At 46.9% G+C, this 22,465-nt stretch overlaps 1 protein-coding gene across 1 annotated transcript in view; it reads right to left on the minus strand.

Annotated features, from left to right (window-relative positions):
- ADGRB1 (adhesion G protein-coupled receptor B1) overlaps window positions 1-22,465 on the minus strand; it is a 232,251-nt gene that overhangs the window by 34,932 nt on the left and 174,854 nt on the right. The window contains exons 19-23 of the mRNA XM_066623182.1: window positions 15,767-15,869; window positions 11,643-11,793; window positions 5,129-5,198; window positions 1,423-1,489; window positions 20-105 (exon numbers count right to left, since the gene is read on the minus strand). Of these exons, the coding sequence (XP_066479279.1) occupies window positions 20-105; window positions 1,423-1,489; window positions 5,129-5,198; window positions 11,643-11,793; window positions 15,767-15,869 (477 nt within the window). The remainder of the gene's footprint in view (window positions 1-19; window positions 106-1,422; window positions 1,490-5,128; window positions 5,199-11,642; window positions 11,794-15,766; window positions 15,870-22,465) is intronic.

Below are 22,465 nucleotides of genomic sequence, written 5' to 3' on the forward strand. Positions count from 1 at the left end.
TTATTGATATAAGGCCTACCCTGCCCGTTCCTTCAGTTTCTTATCTGTTATTCCATCTTTGGATACAAGTTTGTTAAACACCAGAATACCAATAACCATGTTCACCTGTTGAGAGAGAAACAACACTTGTTTGAAAGCCTGATCAGGTCACATTCAGAAAGACAGTTGCAGTGAATCTGCCCCTTGAGCATCGTGCCCACCTCTGGGCCAGGCTACCATAGCAAGGAGAGGCTAATGGCAAATCCGAAGGGCCCGCAGGACTTCCACCCAAGGTCAGGAAGAAACCTGGACTGCTGCTCCAGCAGCTTTTGAGTCCTGCTGTATTTTGCATGATGAACACTTGGTGTCTGGGGAGGCAGACACTGGAATTGAACCAATTTTTCAGGGGAGTCCCAAGGAATACAAATAGGAAGGAGGGAAGTGGCGAGTTCGTGAGGAATGGCAGGTCTCTTTGGTCAAGGATGGTGCTGCCTGCTTTTTAGCATCCCAGTCACAGAAGCAGGGCACCAACAGGCATTTCAGCAGAGAGAGGCCGTTGTAACTTTGCTGCTAGTTGTAGGTTGGCTCCAACAATTTACACAGCTCACATTTTTCTCCGTGGTAGCACCAGGAGGAGATGTAGCGAGCCAATAAACAAGACCTGCATGGGAGAACAGGACTGCCACAATCTTCTCCGTCATGCAGCCTGGAACCATTCCAGGTGAATCATTTCAAAATGGTGCTCTACAATTATACTCCTTGCTGACCTTCCCTACAGCAATTTGTCTATTTTTCTTCTCTTTCTAGTAAGCAAATGCCCTTAGCCATGGTTCTCTAAGACTATTAACCATAGTCTTAAAGAACCATGGCTGGAGGTGGTAGGAGCTGCCTGAGGCTGCCCAAAAGGCCATAAGATACAACAGAAGCCATTTCAGTGCCACTGCAGCCTTGTGCGCTGGGCAGCTCAGGATTGGGCTGTTGGAGGCCTCATGCAGAACTATCCTTCGTCATGCACATGGGAGAGGTCTCCCTCATCCTCACATAGTTCTGTTGTTGATTCTCCAGCTGCCCCCCACTTACCCACCACCAGGACTGGCAAGTGAAAATTGGAGGGGCCAGTGGGGAAATTGGTAGGAAGAGGGTGGATAACTTTTCTGAGCTCTCCAAACTCAGAGAAGAGCTCTCAGGGATCAGGAAGTTCAACCCTCTGCGTGTGGGTGTCTGGGTGCTTTTCTGAGCTCCAAGAATTTCTCTCTAAGCATGACTTCAGAGAACTTTGCCAGCCTCCACACTCTTCATGAAACCTTAGCATAGGGCACCTATGCTTTCCTCCAGGGACAGGGTGATGCTTTTACAAGTGGACTTTGGGGAGGGGTGAGGGGAGATTAGAGGCATGGGGAAGACACTCATGGAAACAGAATGCTCAGAAGTGGGGTCAAATACCAAAACAACAGCAGCTGCTGGTCCCACGAAGGCATAAAGCAGACCTCCTTCCAAAGATAGCCAACAGCTGAGAGAGAGAGAGAGAGAGAGAGAGAGAGAGAGAGAGAGAGAGAGAGAGAGAAGACATTAGGTCAGTGGCGCCACCCAAGGTACCATGGCAATGGGTAGCAGCTCTCAAGACAACGTTCATGAAAAGCAATCAATAACAATTTTTTTAAAAAAGCTAGTAAATCTAAATGACCAAGAAGAATTAGCTTGTACCCTTCAACTCATACCTGCAGCCAGTTTTCCATGTGACTCTCAGACAGCGAGTTAGCTAGACATTATTTAGTGTATTTTTATCCTGCCTTTACCATCTCAGTGGCTGGCAATCAAAATATTAGTAACTGTTCTGGAGATCAATTGATGGTGAACTGGAATGTCTTTTTCCCCCTTCCAGGCAATCAAATGCAACATTTGGTTGACTTCCCTCCACAGGGCAATCCGTTGATTCTCTTCCCTGTATTCCTTTGAGCACTAAAAATCTACCATCTGAAAATCAGGACTCCCTAAACTCTAAGCAACAATATTGCTGGGCTGTTCTCTCTGGGATTCTTCTTTGTTGGGACCATCTGCTCCAATTCACAACCATGCCAGGATTTCACTCCTGGGAGCTAGTGCACTATCAGGCTTCTGCTAGCTGGAGTGCCCAAGCGACATTAGGAGAGGCTCTAGAGTTCATGCAGCATATTGCTGGCATGTAAAAGATCCCAGACCTGAGGTTCTGAACTGAATTCTGGCTCAGATTAAACTTCAGTCATAACCCAGAAGGCAACGCGATTGTCATTTGAAATATAGGCCTCCATAGCTGAAGTGGTGTTAGAATAATGTGCCCCAAAACCATATCAAAAGGCAACGGTCATTCTCGACCCTCTTTCACAATCAATCTTCAGAGTTGTTCAAACAGCAATGACTTTCTACACTGACCTCAGCATGTCATATGGTTCCAGAATAGATAGTAGAAAATTATTTAGCATAACTCAATCAAATAATGACAATGAAGGTCAGGAAATAACTGAGATACAATCATGGAATACTAATGTCAACCCAACCAACACCAATCACCAGAAACCTCACCATGGTTATCAATGCCTCATGTCCCTGAATCCCTCTGAGAGAACATGATAGCCTCCAATCCTATGCATGTCTACTCAGAAGTAAGCCCCATTAGAGTCAGTGGGGCTTACTCCCAGGAAAGTGGGGATAGGATTGGGTTGACTATCACCAATGTTATGTTCATCACTTACTTGGTTTATGAACATAAGAAGTGCCTCACCAGATCAAACCATCCAAGTTAATCATCCTGTTATTTCCAACCATGGCCAATCAGATGTGTCTGGAAAGCCCAAGGTCAGAGGAAAAGAACCTCCACTCTTTGCCCTAAGCAGTTAGTATTCCGAGGAACTCCCTCTCTGAACATGGAGCCTCCAGGATGAGCTGTCATGGCCAACAGGGGTGGAGAGCCTTCTTCTCCACAAATTTGTCTCAACCTTTTTGACGCCATCAAAGCTAGTAGCCCTTGCCATGTCTTGAGGCAATGAATTCTATTTTTTAATTATGGCCTTGCAATCCACGATGTCCAAGCAGGTCCCAGGCACTATATACAGCACAGTGCTTTTAATGAGCTGCCCAAATCTTACATCGTGTTTCATGATAATTGAAGGACTGAAAGTGATATGGTTCTTTAGGTTTTATTCTATAAGCCTTTGTATACTACCTTTCTTGCCACAGAGGCACTTGATGGAACAGAGAACAAAACATTGTTATCTGCACTTATTTTAAGCCTGTTATTAAATTAAAACTGAAATCCAACCTGAAGGCCATCCTAGCAATCCCACCAGCATTCAGCGCTGACTTTTCCATGGAGCAAGCAACATGAATCATGTCAGCAATGGGTGAAGCGAGAGCAGTGGATTTGGGGTGCCCTTCACCAGGAGTCTGCCTCCACCTCACTCCATCCATGCCACAGACGGAGCTGAACTGATTTGCTCCCCTACTTCCTTGACATGCACCAACCTCACATGGCTCTTCTCACATGGGAAGAAGTGAGGTGAGGGGTTGGAAAAAGCAGCCATTGAGCTGGCTCCTTCCTTGTGATCCTTTTAAATCAGTGGTTCCCAAATGTTTTAGCACCAGGACTCACTTTTCAAAATGACACTCTGTCAGGACCCGCCTAGATTAACAAGACATTTTAGAAAGGAGTTCTGGAGATATTTATTTATTTATTACAACCATGCAGAGAATTCCATCCCGACCACGCAAATGGGGTTTTCAGGCCCTCCCTTTCACCCCCTACACCGCCCCAACATCATGCTCAAAACTCTCAGCTCTCAGACGTAGAAGAAGCAAAAATAACAGGGTGACCCCCCTACCCTGTTCAGTGGCCAACGGTGTCAGCAATTGGGCATATATGCGTGAGTTTCATTGACCTGGTAGTATGAACCAAGAGTAATGAATGACAGTTCTCTTCTTCAGCTCATTGGTTTTAGTCTCTGCTGGTAATTAAGGTCAAAAGTTAACTGACTCAACTCACTTGCAGTGTTCCATACAGTAATTGAAGGAAGAATTGAGGTTAATCCTTGACAAGACAAGAACTCCCGATTGATGGCTGAATGGGTTTGGGAAGCACATCACAGCATTCAAGTCGTGCAAATCAATCCCAGCACTTCATCCACATTCCCACTAGGGATAAGGTACCCAAGCAGGAAGTAAGGCACTGACTGAGTTTCTTTCAGGACGGTCCCAGAAAAAGGAGTCTGGATCCAAAGGACAAAACCCAAATCTGCTGGATTTAGACCATCTCAGTTGTTGCCTTGCCAGGTGGACAGAAGCCATGTTTGTGAAGCAGCTGTGGGCCAGGCTATGCTTTCAGGGGCAGAGCAACAGTTTAAAATTACAGTCATTGCCAAACAGCTGTGAATGAAGCGGAGTGGGATGACCTCAAGTGACGGCCAAGAGCAGCTGCTGCTACACATGCTTCTTCCAGCCATTTGTATAACTGAGATCTGAAATCAGAAATGAACCTAGAAATGTGTTCATTTGGGGATGGGGGTATCAGTCACCTAAGGGGGAAGCTGGGGGAAAGAGCATTGGCTAAACCTCACACAGCTGGTACACTATCCCAGGGACCACACCTGTAGGGGATACCAACCTAACCTGCATCCCCCACAGCGGATCCTGAGGCAGGTGGGTGGCCTCCAGCAGGCCTACCGAGGCCTGGGAAGGAGGCCTTAGAAAGGCACTTCCCGTTTTGGCAGAAGCCATAAGCGCTTTTCTACAGCCTCTAGCAGGCCTTCTGAGACCTTCTGAAGCAAGTCGCGCAAGGCCTTCCATTTCTGTGGAAATCAGAAGTGCCTTTTCAAGGCCTTTTCTGAACCCCAGGGGGTGTTCTGGGCATGTAGCCCCTGGCGAGTGTTAAACATGTTTATGCCCCCAGGTGCCAGAGCCCCGAGCTGTACCACTGCTCTGACAACCAGTCTGGCTCTATATCTCTGGCCAGCATGCTTGTGTTATCTTTTTAAGACAATTCCATGGATATGAATTTCCAGTGGGGAACACCAATGCTGAACACAGGGACACATTCAGCTAAATTCACCACAAGGCTTTAAACAAACCCACAGGAAGAAAGAATGAAGGTGAGAGGGAAAAGGACACACAGATTACTCACTAGGTTTCCGTGCCGTACCCCTTTGCTTTTGTGAATCCCACAGAGATGGCAACTACCAGGGCAGGCAGGCCTAAAACAGAAAGCAGTATTGTTAATACTATTTTCAAAGGGATCTTACAACAAAGCCATGGAGCTGTTCTCATTGCCACAGAACCTTCACTTCTCCCCTCCCCCTCACCCATTAATTGATAAAGATCTTTTCCCACCTCATTCTGGTCACAATGAATTATTTTATCTCAAAGATTTTTTTTTTTAAGTGGCAGTTTCATTAAAGAACAATCTTCATCATCATCAATTTCTGCAGCACTTTTCAGCCCACAAGGGACTTTTTGATTCTCCAACTCTGTTTCTAGGACAATTCATTACTACAGACAGTTGCCCGAGAAACAGAGCCACAGAACCCAGAAGAGACTCCTGGAAGGCGGTAGTGACGTCACAAGACATGAGAGTGGTCAGTGTGCCATCAGATGAAAAAGATTAGTGATTTTCAAAATTAAATACATAAATGCGTATATGTACATACTGTAGTGGAATAGCGGAAGATCTGGCGAGGAGGTAGAATGTGGTGTCTGCAGTGGCCCCTTTAAGAGTTAAGGCCTGGGCTTTCAGCAAAGGGTGTGCTGCAAAGCTGCAGACACTGAAGGCAATAAGGCTCTCAGGCAGAAAAGCACCTGCTGAAGGGAGAGTTTGGTATGGGTAGCAGATGGAGGAGAGACTGGAGAAATTGGTGAATGGACTTTGGAGACTGCTGAAACAGACTGCTGGAGACACTGGAGTTTGGTGTGTGGCTGCTGTGCCCAAGACCTGCTGAGGACCAAGGGGCTGCTGTAGTGGCGGGAGGCTGCTGGCAGGAGAGAGGACCTCTGCAGGTTGAACTGGCCAGCTACCCTGGAGGTGGGGTCCAGCAGGACTGCAGGGCAGAACCAGGGTCATTTGTTGGGGGAAAGAAGGGGAGCTAATTTGCTGAAAGTGGGCATAATTCTCCAGGCAGAGCTTGGCCTTGGAATCTGGCAAAACACATACATGTGCAACAAACAAATAAAAGCAGGACTTTCTCTGTTCACATCTCACTTGGGCAGTGAACCCTCTAGGTCAGGGATGTCAAACATGAGGCCTGCAGGCCAACTGCGACTTCCAGAAGCAATTTTATCCAGCCCCCTTATAATTGGGCTCTCCCAACGTGACAATTGGAGTCCCTTGCATCTTGAAATGTGAACAAGATTTGCACACTTTCTCTTCTGTCATTTGTGGCTAATGAGATTACATTAAAACATTTCTATGGGAGAACAAAGGGGTTCCTTCTGGCCATCATTTGTTTAATGATGACACCTTCCGCTTAATGACGTCACATCTGCCCCTCAGCACAACACCAGAACCAGGGGACAGACACTCAAATTGAGTGTTGGGAGAGTTAGGACAGACAAAAGAAAATATTTCTTTTTTCTATTTCTATTTTCTAGATATTTCTCGAATAATATTTTCTAAGTATTTCTATATTTTCTATTTCTTTTTTTCTATTTCAGTGTGCAGTTAGTCTCTGGAACTCCTTGCCACAGGATGTGGTGATGGCATCTGCATGAGATGCCTTTAAAAGAGGACTGGACAAGTTTCTGGAGGAAAAAATCCATTATGGGTTACAAGCCATGATGTGTAGGTGCAGCCTCCTGATTTTAGAAATGGGCTATGTCAGAATGCCAGATGCAAGGGAGGGCACCAGGATGCAGGTCTCCTGTTGTCTTGTGTGCTCCCTGGGGCAACTGGTGGGCCGCTGTGAGATACAGGAAGCTGGACTAGATGGGCCTATGACCTGACCCAGTGGGGCTGTTCTTATGTTCTTAACTACAATTCCCAGGAGGCCTTGCATGTCTTCTTGTTACCTGGTGTGCTCCCTGGGGCATTTGGTGGGCCGCTGTGAGATACAGGAAGCTGGACTAGATGGGCCTATGGCCTGACCCAGTGGGGCTGTTCTTATGTTCTTAACTACAATTCCCAGGAGGCCTTGCAGGTCTTCTTGTTACCTGGTGTGCTCCCTGGGGCATTTGGTGGGCTGCTGTGAGATACAGGAAGCTGGACTAGATGGGCCTATGGCCTGATCCAGTGGGGCTGCTCTTTCTTATGTTCTTATAATGCTAACTTCAGCCCTCAGTATGAAGCTGACGTGCTGAGTCAGACCATACATTTATCTAGCCCAGTATTGTCTATACTGACTGGCAGCAGCTCTGGAGGGTATCATGCAGGGAGGGGGCTTTGCTAGTTCTGCTACCAGCAACATCTTTAACTAGGTTTAAACCTGGAGTTGATGGCAGGGGAAGCATGCGCTCTGCCACTGAACTGTGGTTCCCTCCACTCCACCTCCTTGCTTCAGACAGCAAAAACTAAAGTATGCATTAGTAAGGATTTCAGTCACCTCTGTGGTGATCTCTGTGGGTAGTGTGTTGAACATTTACAGGGGATTTTGTGTTCCTGTTTTTCTGTAAACCATTTTTGTATCATAGCACCCCTCCCTCCAAAAAAGCTGGTTTAGCAATACACACACACACAGCAGAAGCTGCATCAGGGCTCAGTATTGCATGGGTAGGACAACTTCTTCACCCAAGGAAACCTCAAGCTGCTCTTTAGAAGTATCCTCTTGTGGCAACATGAAGACATCAATCTCCCTGCTCAAGACGGGCAAATCCCATTAGGAGTTAGTGGGATCACTTGCCAAGCCGAGCTGAGCTTCCCTAGAACAATAGTCCTCATTACTGATGGAAAAGCATTGGAGTCAGATTGGAGGGCTTGGGCAAGAAGGCAAGAGGGCCCTGCTGGCCCTTCTTAAGGATGGCATTGCGCATTCTTAACTTGCCAGTTTAGATGCATGCAACTTCAGTTGCTGAGATGACATGGTACTGCCTTCCTAAAAGCACATACCGAGCCCAGAGAGAGAGAGAGAGAGAGAGAGAGAGGTGGCCCCTCGCCTTTGGAGCCATTCTGGGTAGTGGGAGCAAAACAGAGGCAAATGCAGGATGGAGCGAATGGGCAGTCAAGGTGAATGCTGTTTCGCGGCCCCCTGCCTGTAATCGCTCCAAAGGGGGGGAGGGGCCACTTGCACACTGCGGTGAGGCTCTCTGCAAAACCTAGTGCTTTGCACCCTTTGGGGTGCTTTGCACCCCAAAGCACCCCCTAGTGCTTTGCATAGATAATGCCAATGGGCTGAGCAACCCTTAGGAGCAGCCAGGTGACTTTCCATCAAGAAATATTGGTTTCAGGAAAATCATTTTTTTGTTCCTACAATTCCAAGCATGCATGGGCTGCACATTCCATGTGCACATTCCCCCCCATGCAGTGGGCGGGTCAACACCCCAGGTGGCGGGCGTGGTGATGTACCATCACTCCGCCTCCACTGGTTTTTTGGTTGTACCTTTTGATAGATAGAACACATTCTGCAGGAAATTACGCATTGATTGATATATAACATGCTGGTATTATTCCTCCAAACTGTCATTTTAGTGGTTTTGATCACTAGTGGTGTCACCCCCCCCAAGGGTGTCAACTTACTAACACCTAATTGCAGCAGTTCTCAAATTTTTAGCACTGGGACCCACTTTTTAGAATGACAATCTGTCCAAGACCCGCCAGAAGCGATGTCATGGTGAAAGTAACAACATCAGGCAAATTAAAATAAATAAGTATAAATAATTAAATAAGCAGAAGCCAGCCACCAAGTTAATTTCCTCTGTAGCCTGTCTGCAATAAGACCCCCCCCCCTTCAAAATCAGTAAGGTTTTCAGTCCCACCCAGTGCCCAGTTCAATTTAACAACTTCTGTTTAAACCAGATCACTATCAGGATCCACCTGGCTTTGCAAGTCTCAAAAAAGTTCACCTTATCAGCTGAAGCCTCTGTTTTGATCATTTTTAGTGGGAGGGAGGCTGCCTTCTGGAGCACTTGTTTAACTCCAGGTGCATAGGATCAGGACCATTACCTGATCTGGTTACCATTACCAGGACCATTACCATTCTGGTAACCTTGCACTTTCCTTCACCTGATCTTCCACATCAGCCAAGGCATGTTTGCTTACTTTCAAGTAAACATGACCATGAGGCTTAGTTTCACTTTCCATAGGGGGCAATACATTCATCTGCTTGGAGGGAGGGACTGCCTTCTCAGGTGTTTTTTTGGGCTGCATTCATTGGATCAGGACCATTCTGGTGTCGTTGGATTCCTCTCAGCCTGCCCTTTCTGAAGCACTAAGGCCGGTTCGCCTACTCACGAGTAAATGCGCAATAGGCTTACTTTCACTTTCCATAGGGATCCATGCATTTTTTGTTCTCCAGTTTTTCGGCCATAAGTTTTGATAGAAAAGAGATATTTCACTCTGGCTTTTTGCATTGCATTCTGCTCGAAATTCCGCATCCAACAGTATATAATATGATGGGATTACTCCTAACCACTGTGATTTTAGCGTGTCACCTCCCCCAGTGTGCATCATCCCCCCGTGCGTGTCACCCGGTGTGGCCCGCACCCCCTGCACCCCTCTAGCGATGCCACTGCAAACATGCATGTCCTCCCCCACCCAATTCTAAATAGTTTTGAATGAAGCAAATGACATTCATGTCATCTGAAGCTATTGGGATCTTTGGCATTTGTTTTGTAACTTGTAACAAATGAAATCAGTGGGGCCCATTCAAATTTTTGTTTCCTCATTCCACTGCTATTGTGATAGCAACTCCCAATGTATAAACAATAAGTGAAAATGCATAGTTTGAGGACCCCGTGTTGGAAGCCTCATTAGGCATCCTGAGCCCTTGGAAAGGGAGTGGAATAAAAATATAAAAATATAATTCTTTACCCCCCCCCCCCCACTGGATGAGTGCATGTTTCAGGGAATCTTCTATAAAGATTGACAACCATGTTATCTGGGTCGATGAGCAGGACTCCCTCTTTGCTGCCAGATTTTTAAATGATATTAAATGACAAATTAAAGTAGGATTACATGAGGTAAGACTAAATGCAAATACATTAGAGTCCCTCAAGTCAATAAACCTAAGGAATGGTAAACAGAGAATCTCTCAGGAGAGAAAACCCTGGCTCACTGAGTCATTTTGCATCACGGAGAAAGAGATGTCACAGAGTCAGGTGGCATAATTCTGTACTCCACTATTTCAACCCGAAGGTGGGTTGGACGGACAGATTTTTGAATGTTACATCCCAGAATACAGTAAATGAGCACACAGGTATGGTCCAGGGCAGGACACGACCCCAAATGTCCTCCATATAATCCTCTAAAACAGCTCCTTTTAAATTCTCCAGGGAGTGCCACTCAAATCAACACTAGCTCAGTGAAATCCCAGAAGGCCAAGGATTACCCAGGTCAGGCCACGCAAGCAGCAGGAGGCAGGGAAAAGCTAACACACTGACTCGGCTGCTATTGTACATGTGGACCAATGCCCTCCTCTGTGTCCATGCACTGACACGTAAATATCAAACACACCAGAAATGAAGCTGGAAGTCTGCAAACAGCAATAGCCATTCCTGGTAACTACTAGAACCCGAGCCTGGTTTATATTTGAGAGGACAGTGAAATTCCCACAGTCCATTGTAGGCGTGGGGTCTCCTGGGAAAAAGTTCTAGCTTTCCACAAGATACTTGCTGTTTGCATAGTAATGCTCCTAGCTGGAATTTTTAAAATACTGTATATATAAAGGTACCTTCTACAAGTGAATCAGACAATTGATCCAGTACTGTTTACTCTCACTGGCTGCTGACCTCATAGATTTATAGCACAGCTCTGCCCTGCCTCTGCTAGCTGAGATGTCAGGAAGCTGGACTAGATGGGCCTTTGGCCTGACCCAGTGGGGCTCTTCTTACATCTTAACTGGCAAGGATCAAACTTGGGGCCATCTGCATTCAGAGCATATGCGTGACTTATGGCTTCTGCAGCCATCCAGACAGCCCTTCCTATTGTCCCTCTGCCTGCTGGTCTAAGTAACCCAAAAAGTGGGAGGAGGATTGTGGACAGATGTGAAAGGTTTAGAATTAGATAATGATTTCCCATAGTTAAGAATTAGAGAATAATTCTGAGCCCAGTCACAAGCTCACCATGGCCTGAAATGACCAACCACGTGTAACGCATCCTCACACACCACACCAGGCCATTGTCACCTCTGCTGAAGTTCTCTGCAAATAGTTTCAAGCAGAGGTGGGATGACTGCGGAGGGCGGGAAGAGCGCAATCTCTAACTAAAACATCAAATTTGGAGCAAAACAGGAGTGCCCCATTTAAAAAGGCTGCAATCCTATCCACACTTTCCTGGGAGTAAGCCCTACTGACTATAATCAAGTCAATTGGAGCTTACATCTGAGTAGACATGCATGGGATTGAACTCCAAGTTGAAGTATAGCTTGTGGGAGAGAGATTAGATTTGGCCTGATTCTCATCTATCAACTGGAGCTTCGGTTTAGCGCAACATTTGCCGCCTTGTTAATTTAAATGATGTATCTTTTCTGCTCCAGGTTGAAACAAAGAATCCTCACCCCATCCAAGACACAGGAATCTTTTACGGATGATGCGGTTCCGTAGCCTGCCCGTCACGGCCATATAAGATTGCCAGGCTTCCGTCAGCACCCAACAGAAGGAGGAGAGGAAGAAAAAGTGTAGGAAGGCTGCCACCAAGGTGCAGATCACCTGGAAAGGGAGAGTGAAAGGGACACATGTAAGGAGAAAGAGGAACAAACCAAGGACCAATACCTGGATCAGATGAAGTAAAGAGCAGAAAAACATATGTGGTGGAATCTCTTGCTGAACCTTCAGAAGTTCAGTTACTGAACCTTGGATTCCAGTCTTGCAAGACACTCATGCACCAATGATAGGTTCTGATTGCGCATTCTGTTGGAACTCTCAGTGTCAGGACAGTTGTGCAGTGGGTAACTTGGGTTGGTCCTCACAGTTCAGAGGGACCCAGCCCATGGGAGCTGGTCTGCTTCTGGTTTCCCATCTGTCCTTTCCCAAACTTATCAACCTGTGAATAGGTGCAAGGAAACCAGCCACAGGAGACTGGTGAAAATGGAAGGATTATTCTAAATTCCCAAAGCTATTGTCTGCGGTGAGCATGCCTGGAGAACTCCAATTGCCAATGAGAACTCCATTGCTGATACAGGTATTTACTCTGTATTCCTAAAGAACTACTGTGCCCTTTGGAGTGGAGTCCCTGAACATGAACAGAAGCATTTTCAATAGAAACCCATCCAGAAATGAGACCTATCTGAAATAAATCTCATTTCAGAGTTCCCAAACACTGATGGAGGAAGGTGCTGCCCACCTTAATAATAATAATAATAATAATAATAATAATAATAATAATAATATAGGTATTTATATACCGCCTTTCTTGGTCTTTATTCAAGACTTTGGGATGGACAGAGTGGATAGGGAGATGCTCTTTACACTCTCACATAACACCAGAACCAGGGGACATCCACTAAAATTGAGTGTTGGGAGAGTTAGAACAGACAAGAGAAAATATTTCTTTACTCAGTGTGTGGTCGGTCTGTGGAACTCCTTGCCACAGGATGTGGTGATGGCGTCTAGCCTGGATGCCTTTAAAAGGGGATTGGACAAGTTTCTGGAGGAAAAATCCATTATGGGGTACAAGCCATGATGTGTATGCGCAACCTCCTGATTTTAGAAATGGGTTATGTCAGAATGCCAGATGCAAGGGAGGGCACCAGGATGCAGGTCTCTTGTTATCTGGTGTGCTCCCTGGGGCATTTGGTGGGCCGCTGTGAGATACAGGAAGCTGGACTAGATGGGCCTATGGCCTGATCCAGTGGGGCTGTTCTTATGTTCTTACTTTATTCAAGGCGGTTTACATAGACAGGCTTATTTAAATCCCCGTTGGGATTTTTACAACTGAAAGAAGGCTCTATCTTTCAAGAGCCACAACAATTCAGATGTTTCGTTCTGATCTGGCCTCCATCCTGGCCTCCATCCTCCCACACTCAGAGCAGATGGAATAGCTCGGCTTCAGCTTGTCAGCTGCTTCAAGGTCGCACGGTGCCGGTGGCCTCGAACTCGCGACCTTGTGGATGTTATCTTCAGGCAAATGGAGGCTCTACCCTCTAGACCAGACCTCCTGCCCCAGACCAGACCTTCTCCACTGTACAGAAGAGGACGATGAGGCTTCAGGCCTCTTCAGACCCCTCCAGGCCATAGCCCATTGACTCAACGGGGCACAGCCTCTGGAATCACATTCACTTCAGGCTAAACTGAAGGTCACTCAGACAATAAATGAGTAAAGAGGATTGCAATACAGAGAGCTGATTGCAACACCGTTTATTTGGAATATTAGACTTCAAACCAATTCAATCTCAAGTGTGTAAAGACGAGTAAATCTGCTTCAGTCCAAATATTCTGTCTAAGAAAGTCTTCAGCAGCAGCCGTAATTACTCTTCTGGGATTCTAACCCATCAATGTTCATTTCATTTCCTTCTGCCTTCAGAAGTGAAACCTTTGTTTGTCCTTTGATGCTGGTAGTAATGCTTGGCCAAGCGTAATTTAATAACAGTTTTTAAAAGGCTGCCAAGAAGCAGAGAGAGCAGCTTTTGCAAAGCCTGTTCCTTTTGTCTAATGTGACCGGCAGCAATAAATATGCATCTTTTTATGTAGCACTTTGATCTTCAAAGGGACTCTCAAACACAGAGATGGGTGCTGTTTGCTGGGTGTACACAGGTGGAAAGCAAGGGGAAGGAAGACATCACCAAGGTATTGAGAACAAAACGGCTAATATTATAATGCCATTGTATAAATCTATGGTAAGGCCACACCTGGAGTATTGTGTCCAGTTCTGGTTGCCGCATCTCAAAAAAGACATAGTGGAAATGGAAAAGGTGCAAAAGAGAGCGACTAAGATGATTACGGGGCTGGGGCACCTTCCTTATGAGGAAAGGCTACGGCGTTTGGGCCTCTTCATCCTAGAAAAGAGACACCTGAGGGGGGACATGATTGAGACATACAAAATTATGCAGGGGGTGGACAGAGTGGATAGGGAGATGCTCTTTACACTCTCACAGAACACCAGAACCAGGGGACATCCACTAAAATTGAGTGTTGGGAGAGTTAGGACAGACAAAAGAAAAATATTTCTTTACTGAGCATGTGGCCGGTCTGTGGAACTCCTTGCCGCAGGATGTGGTGACGGCATCTGGCCTGGATGCCTTTAAAAGGGGATTGGACAAGTTTCGGAGGAAAAATCCATTATGGGTTACAAGCCATGATGCATATGTGCAACCCCCTGATTTCAGAAATGGGATATGTCAGAATGCCAGATGAAAAGGAGGGCACCAGGATGCAGGTCTCTTGTTATCAGGTGTGCTCCCTGCGGCATTTGGTGGGGCCGCTGTGAGATACAGGAAGTTGGACTAGATGGGCCTATGGCCTGATCCAGTGGGGCTGTTCTTATGTTCTTAACACACAGACAAAGAGGTGGGAACACAAAGATCACCACAATTAGGATGCCCCTGACATTCATGGAGGTGCAAGAATAGGATGAACAGCGAGGAGGAAGGGGGCAAAATGAGAAGGAAGGGGTAATTCTCAGTGTCAGTAGCATTTGCCAGATCCTATCCTCATTTTCCCAGTTCAACACACCCCCACCTCTCCTTTGATGTATGCCAGCAAAAGACCTGGCACAGATCCAAGGAGGCCCTGGACAGCCACAAGGACTATGAAGAGGTAAGTAAAAAATACTTACCTTTCCCAAAGCGTCTGGTCACCCCCTCCCCCATAGCATGCAGCAGACACACAGCTGCATAGTGTACAATGGTGGGGGACAGGATTGGGCCATCAATTTAACTTCTAGTTTGGAAGGCTGAAATTAACTTTTGTGCTGATTTCAGTGATTCATAGCAAGTATATTGCCATTAACGTGACATACTCTTATTAGCAGTGGTGTAGCTAGACAGGGTGCAAAGTACTAAGTTTTGCAGGGAGCCTCACCACAGCATGCAAGCAGCCCCTCCCCTTTGGAACCTGTCTGGGCAGGGGGAGCAAAACGGAGGCATTCACCTCTTCTCTGGCATGCACCTCCATTTTGCTCCCCCCCGCCCGGAATGGCTCTGAAGGGGAGGGGCCGCTTGCATGCTGTGGTGAGGCTTTTCAGACTTCTAAATTTTCAAGCTAGTGGCTATCACCAGAACTTTTGGAGCAGACTCCATTTACCTAGATACATAGTGAGAGTGGGTTAAGAGTCCTTAATTAGGGTCGGAAATTGGCTCCAGGCCTGGTTGATGAAAAAGGTGCTACGAAACAGCAGAAACATTTATTAAGGGGAACATTCTCCCCTGCTTCCCTTTAGTCAATCTGTCCTTTTGAATTTGAGAGATGAAAACCACTGAACCTCTCAAATGAATCCTGTTCTTCCACAGGGCCAGAGGCCAGTTAACTCCAGGCAGACACTCAGAAAGCATCACATCTGAAAACTTCCTTTTAATAGAAGTTCAAGAAGGCTTCCTAAATTCTCAAAGGCTGAAAACGATAAATGTGCAATTTGCCATTTAGTTGCACTTTCAACAACCCAATAATTAGCAGAAGGAAAGCAAAGCAATGTGCATGGGTGTCAGAGTTTAGCCATCGCACCTGACCAAGCAGGGCATGTTCCTACCTTGTTCCGGGTCTGAGTCTGCCCAATCAGGATGAGCGCGTTGGAAGATATGATGGACAGGCAAAAGTTGATGAGGATGACAGAGCGTTCTGAGCGGATGTATCTGTAGGGGGGGGGGGGGACACAAAGGGAAAGCCCCAGATTATCATCATCGTCTCTGAAGGATGCCACAGCAGGTTTGAATTCTGACGTAGACACTGTATTTCTACGAGTGCGGATAATTTTCCAAAATTCATCTTCTGCCTGATTCTGTTCAATTTATCCCATCACCATCCACCTCTGAATGTGCATTCCAAGATAAATCTGATCATCAATTATCCTCGCAGCTTTTTTAACACATTAAAATGGAAGCCATGAGAGGGTCCCAGTCAGTACTGGGACTACAACATGCAGTGAGGGGGGTGTTTTACCCCTGTCCTCCAGGCTTTGGTCTCCACAAAAATCTCCTCTGAAAACTGTGACATGGTGCCAAGAAGGGAGTGTGGAATTTATAGGAGCTTTGGAGGCCGGAGAGACGTTTTTGCTCGACACTGTGCTTTTTGGAGAGGAAAAAAGCCCCCTGCCTTCAGGCCGTGGTCCCAGTGCTAACTGCCTTTCACCCGGGATGCTATTCTACTGTTATAAAAGACAGAATAACTAATGACCTTTCTAACATCATGTATATTTTTATACTGAGACATCCTGTGCGGTTTCAGTGGATTTTCAACACTGTGGGGTGGAAAAGCAGAAACTTGTGAAAACAAAGAGGCCAGTTTTGCAGTTTTCCTTTCTCTCTTATTGTCCTGGAAAATTACCTTTTGCCTAAAAGGCCAAGTGCACAAAATTACCAGTGCAATCCTATCCCGTAGTTGTGTTGATGTCACTGTTCTGTAGGCACAATGCCTGCCATTCCCTAAGCCCATCCAGCACAAAGGGAGAGGGGGAAACCATTGCCCAGACAACTCAGCGTTCATGCAGCCCTCGCAATAACGCTACCAGCATCCACTCAGACCCAGCCCACCAACCACGGTTAGTTAGCCCATACTGGCATCTATTATCTATTGTTCTATTAGATATCTATTATCTAATAGCCAGTATGGGGCTAACAAGAGCTACTAAGGAAAAAGCCAGAGGAAGGAGAGAATGGTTGAGAGACTCATGATACCATTCTGCTGCTGAAGTTCTACAGCTGTTTTCATCCTCCAAAAACATTCAATTCCTCTTCTGTGCTCACTATTCAGTCTTCCCTTATAAACTGGCTGGGTGAGAGACATCCTGAGAACATAATGTCAGTCATGAGGGAAATTGAGCTCTTCAGAGGAAAATCTGTCTTTCATTCAACTTGGCCAACATTATGTTGTTTTTTGGGACCACATGTGGCACAATCCTACATATGTCATTCAGACTGACTATGTTCAGTGAAACATACTCTCAGTAAGCATGTGTAGGATTGTAGCAAACAAATTGGAATCCAGAGCTTTGTGGAGAAGGGCTTGTTCGGTCCCTGTATATGAAGCCCTCCTGGGGCAGAGTCCCTGCAAAAAGAATTCTGAGGAGACAACTCTTAGCAAAGTATGTTGCTACGCATGTTGTGAGCATAGCAGGATGTTTGTGCAAAGGACCCCCTTCGTGTGCAAAGTGCCCTTTCTCCGAAGTTCCCAGTGACACAGTTCAGGGTTTAAGTGTGCACAACGTAAGGCCAGAGAGGCAGAGCTCCACAATGTGTGCCCTTCCAGGTGAGATGCTGGTCTCCCCGGCAGGGATTGTAGTACTGGGGCTGGTGAGTTGTGATTGACCGCCAAGTGTAGAATGTTTCCTATGCATCAAAGAAAAGTGTATGCAAGTTCCAGGGGTGCAGCAGCCCAATCCTATTGGGGCCTGAGAAGCTTTTATTCTGATCCCCATTCCCTGCATTTGGAAACTACAACAAAAGTCTGTTTGTTGCACCTTCGCTCTCACCTCCCTCTTCCCCACTAAGCCGGGCCACTACACAGGGACCCAGCACACAAGAAGGCAGTCCCCTGTGTGCATGTGCATGCAGACATGTGTTTAAAAGCACACCCAGAAACAACCTTCAGCACTGAGGCAACCCAGCTGGGGCTCCACAGTGATCTGCTCCAGTGCTCCTAGCAAAGGTATGGAAATGGAAGTGTTGTCTTCTTCTGCAGCCAGTGAGTTGTCTGGTTTTCACCCAGTTATGCCAACATGGTGAATCCGCTCCCAGATAGGAAAGCAAGAGCTCTGTTCCAGGGCTGACCTATGAGGGTGGATCAGGCCCAGGAAGGGGGTCAGGATGTGGTAGAGCCACAACCACTGAACCAGTCCCCATGCTATCTGCCTTCCTCCCTGCCCCATTGCCACCCTGTTTCACCCACCCTGTGCCCCATTCCCTGCCTCCCTCTGATCCCATATGCGACCCTACCTGAGGCGGTGGGCACCTGTGCTCTGTGGCTGCACAGTCAGGCCGCACTCTTTGACAGAGTCATAACTGCGACAGCTGCAAAGCGCCCTGTGCTGACGGAACATGCATTCCACTGACATAGTGTGCCCTTAGAATTGGAGAATTCAATTCTCCATAGAATTATTCTCTGTAAACTTTTAATATGCCAATAAAGGTACTGAAGTGTGGAATTGGACCTCAAAACAGAGAGAGGGATTTCCACCTGAATTGTGGCCTTTCTGCTGCCACTCTGGCCACTGGAAGCATACCTGAGTTCCCTGATGTCTGGACACAGGACAAGAAATAGAAATGGGGTCAGCAGGTCACAAGCCCTGCTGGCCATGAGCCCAGAGAAGGCAGCAAACTGGCAAAGGCTACAAAACCCCAGATTACATCTGCAGCTCTGTCTCAGCCGCCAGCGGCCAGTGGTCACTTTGCTCCAAGGCAGTGACAGATGTCTGTGCTGCTCTTTCAGGTTTTTCTCTCTTCACCAGTTTAATTCCCAGTCTGTGATGTAATGTGCTTTGAAGGGGCATTCTGGGAGAAAACCCATCGCAACTGGACAGAGCTGGCTTCTGGGAAAACTTCCAGTGCTGATGCCCACAGAACTATGGTGTGAAATGTGTGTGCATTTTTTTTTTAAAGAGGACACCCACCACCACCCTCAGAACTAGAAGCAAGTCCAGTCAAAGAATGTTGTGCCCCCTGGGGTGAATGAGAACTTTTCACACTTGCTGGAAGCCTTTGCCTGAGTCCAAAATGGAGCTGGGCTGAGATGATGGCTTCCCTGCTCATCTCCTCATCCTCCCGCCAGGAGCCCCTGAAAACAGCAGCAGGAAAATGGGCAGTGAAGCAGTGCGACTTTCTTGTGCAGGGGTTGGCAACCTACAGCATGTGGGCTGGATTTGGCCCATCATCCAATGTTATCTGGCTCACATGGAGCTCAGCTTGGGAGGAAAAGCCTCCTGCCCGATTCGTTGTTCGTAGGACAAGGAATGACAAAGCTCAGGGACTCTGAGAGTCTGCCATTTCCAGGAGCTCAGTAACCCAGAAGTTCAGCAATGATGTGATGACATCATCGGTGAATTTCCAGCCCCTTTGATGACTAGGTTGCCAAGCCCTGGTCCAGTGCCCTCACCCTCCTTTAGCAATGGGCAGGGAATGTCCCAGTAGCAGCCTGTTGGGTTCTGAGCACACCTGCCACAACCACCAGAGCAGGCCAAGAAGAATACCCAAGTGTCTTCCCACCTCAGGACTAGACAATGAGAAGGGCTTAATCCCAGTCCCCTGGCACCCTTTACAAGAGGCAGGATGAACTGGGTTCTGCACACTCAACTGGGTAGACAAACTACCTCCCCCCCCACCTCCAGTAATGGAGGAGAGACACTCAGCTTCATCCTGTGTCCATGTATTTCTCAATGGTGTGAAAACCTGCTTTTCATTTCTTTGTGTTGCCTCTAAACACAATGCTCTTTCCCCACTATTTTGTGTGGCCTCCTTTTTTTCTTTAACAAATTAGTTCTGTATTTTAAAATCAGACTGCCTGTCTGGGTACCAGAATGAAGAGAGACTCTGTTAGACTCCTTGGTCAAATGTCACAAGTACTTCTGTGTGTGTGTGTGTGTGTGTGTGTGTTTTGTAGAGGGTAGTTGGCACCCCTTTCTCTCTTCTAGAATGAGAGCAGTACAGAGGGATGCTGTGGTCCCTCTGTGGATCCCAGGCAGGAGGTGAAGTCTTGTCTCTGATGGCAGCACATCTGCCCTCCAGGGGTAAAAACACACAGTGCTGCAATGGCACCAGAACAGATGATTGTGGCTTGCTTCAATCTCCCCTTGATGACCCCCAGAATGCACAGGAAGCAGGATGCTCCGGGCACCTGCCTGTCATATGGCAGGTATCAGTTGGATCCCAATCACGCCCCTGCAAATGGCAACGTCCACTATTTTTGGCGTCTCTGAACATGACAAAAGTGAAAAGGGAAATGGTGGCTGTTCTGACCACTTATCCGGGACTCATAACCTCCAAATAAACTGCTTTGCCGTTCCTCTAGCTACACGACTGCCCTGCAGTGCGAAGTGATCCAATGCACTCCACCACTGCAGGATTCGCAGCCTCCTTCAGTTGCATGTGTAGACCAGGCCTGAGCTGCTGGTCCTTTGGCTCTGCCCAAAACTTAACTCCCAGTGGGGACTCCTCTAATCCATTCCAGCAGAGCAGATTCAAGCAGTGCTTCCTCAGTCCTTGCCAGGGTCACCAACCAGCCTCTGGGGCTTGAGGCAGGATGCACAAACAAGTTTCATTTTGATATCTAGCCTGGCTTCTTGTTAGTTCTCAATGCACTCCATTTCTCCCTCTCCTCCTGCACTCTCGCTCTATAAAGCCCCGGGAATGCTTCCAGATTAGCAGCTTCACTGACTCTATTCGTGGGGACAGGTTCATCTATAAGTGAAGTTCAAACACCCAAGTTACTGGTGCCTTTGCCTGCAAGGGCGATGGAACAGAGGAGCTGTGACAAAGTCGATGAATGCGAGGGAGGGAGTTGGACCATACGGGGCTGTCAGTCCACGAATTAATCACTGCAGCACATGGTACTCCAGAGTGAGGTTGAGTGGAAAGCCCTGAGGATAAGGGGGGGGGCAGATGCGATGGGGAAAGGGCAGTTCCTGCAGTACTGTCTGGACGAAAGGGATCAGAAGTGGTTCAGAAGTTTCCTTGCCCTGGACTAAATGTGCTGGCAGGCAGGACCAGATAATTCTACATAGGACAAGAGTCTTCTTTAAGTAGGAAAGCATTTAACAGGGAGAATTTAGCAGAGGAGGCTTAGGGTAAAGAAAAGAAAAACTAGACCTGAAGCCATTTCGAAGGAATCCCCGCCTGTCAGGAGCTGCTGGAACTTAAACCCAAGACCCTCCAAATCTGTGCAGTGCAGATCACAAAGTGGCCATGGTTATATCATCCTCCCCCTATCCAGGGGAATTAAAGATGTGTGAATCTCCACGTAACCCCAATCAATTTCTCTGTTCTTATTTAAACACGTCAGCTGTCTTGAAAATTCCTCAGAGGCTTTGCCCCAGCAGGAACTTCTGAATTTGCTTTGAGGTTCACTGTAGGCAAAATGTTATGACAACTCTACACAGGATCCATTCTCTAGTACATTTCTTGACAGCACAAACTGCCAAGAGGCACCATGTACCTGGAATCCCTCAAACTCATGTTTCTGGTAAGAGCTTCACCCCCAGCTCTAATGACAATCACACAGGCGAGGTGGAGGGCTTACAGTCAGGACAGTATTGAAGACTCTGCCTAAGCTTCAGCTCATTAAGACTCCCAAGGCTTGAGTGCTTCTCGGCATTGTGCCCTCTGTCCAGTGGCATAGCTAGATGCTGTACAAAGCATTAAGTTTCGCAGGGAGCCTCACCACAGTGTACAAGCAGCTCCTCCACCTGCAGAGCCTTTCAGGGCAGCAGGAGCAAAATGGAAGCATTCACCAATTGCCCAGTTCTCCCCAGAGCAGCGGTTCCCAAACTTTCCCTGTTCATGGTGCCCCTGCAGTTCTCAGTAAGTTTTTCATGCACCCCTACAGGTCCATCACTGCTTCTCTTTAAAATTTTACCTATCCTGAGGTGGAACTCCCCAGGGCACCATGACACACCGTCTGGAAACCGCAGCCCTAGAGACTTAAGAAACAACATTTGGGGGCTTTTGCACAACTCTGCCTGGGATGTGATTAGTGACTAGGACTTGGATAAAAAAGGATGCAATTTTGAGAGAAAGTGACAACCTACTTATCACACTTTTGCAGAAATTCATTTTGCATTCCAAGCTATAGAAGAACTTCCTGAGAAAATAGCACTCAATTCATAGAGCAGCTGGTCAACAGAGGCAGCCAAAACTTTACTTGGAACCAGGCAGCTACAAACTTCTTCAATAGTCTTTGTTCCTTACATCTCTAACTTTTACCTAAAGCAAAGTTGGTAGTGACTCTGGGGACTCCAGCAAACTTTTGGGCAATTTTGAAGGAAGCCAAATGGTGTTTTGATGAAGTTAGCAACATTTCTTATAGTGGTTCCCTACAATTCTGTTCTGAGGAGAACTAAACCTGAAGACTTTCAAATACCTTCTTATCTCCTAGAGCAGTGGTTCTCACACATTTAGCACCAGGACCCACTTTTTAGAATGAGAATCTGTCAGGACCCACCAGAAGTGATGTCATGACCGGAAGTGACATCATCAAGCAGGAAAATTTTTAACAATCCTAGTCTGCAATCCTACCCACACTT

The sequence above is a fragment of the Tiliqua scincoides genome, chromosome 4 (genome assembly GCF_035046505.1).
Source record: "Tiliqua scincoides isolate rTilSci1 chromosome 4, rTilSci1.hap2, whole genome shotgun sequence".
In the NCBI taxonomy this organism is placed as follows: domain Eukaryota; kingdom Metazoa; phylum Chordata; class Lepidosauria; order Squamata; family Scincidae; genus Tiliqua; species Tiliqua scincoides.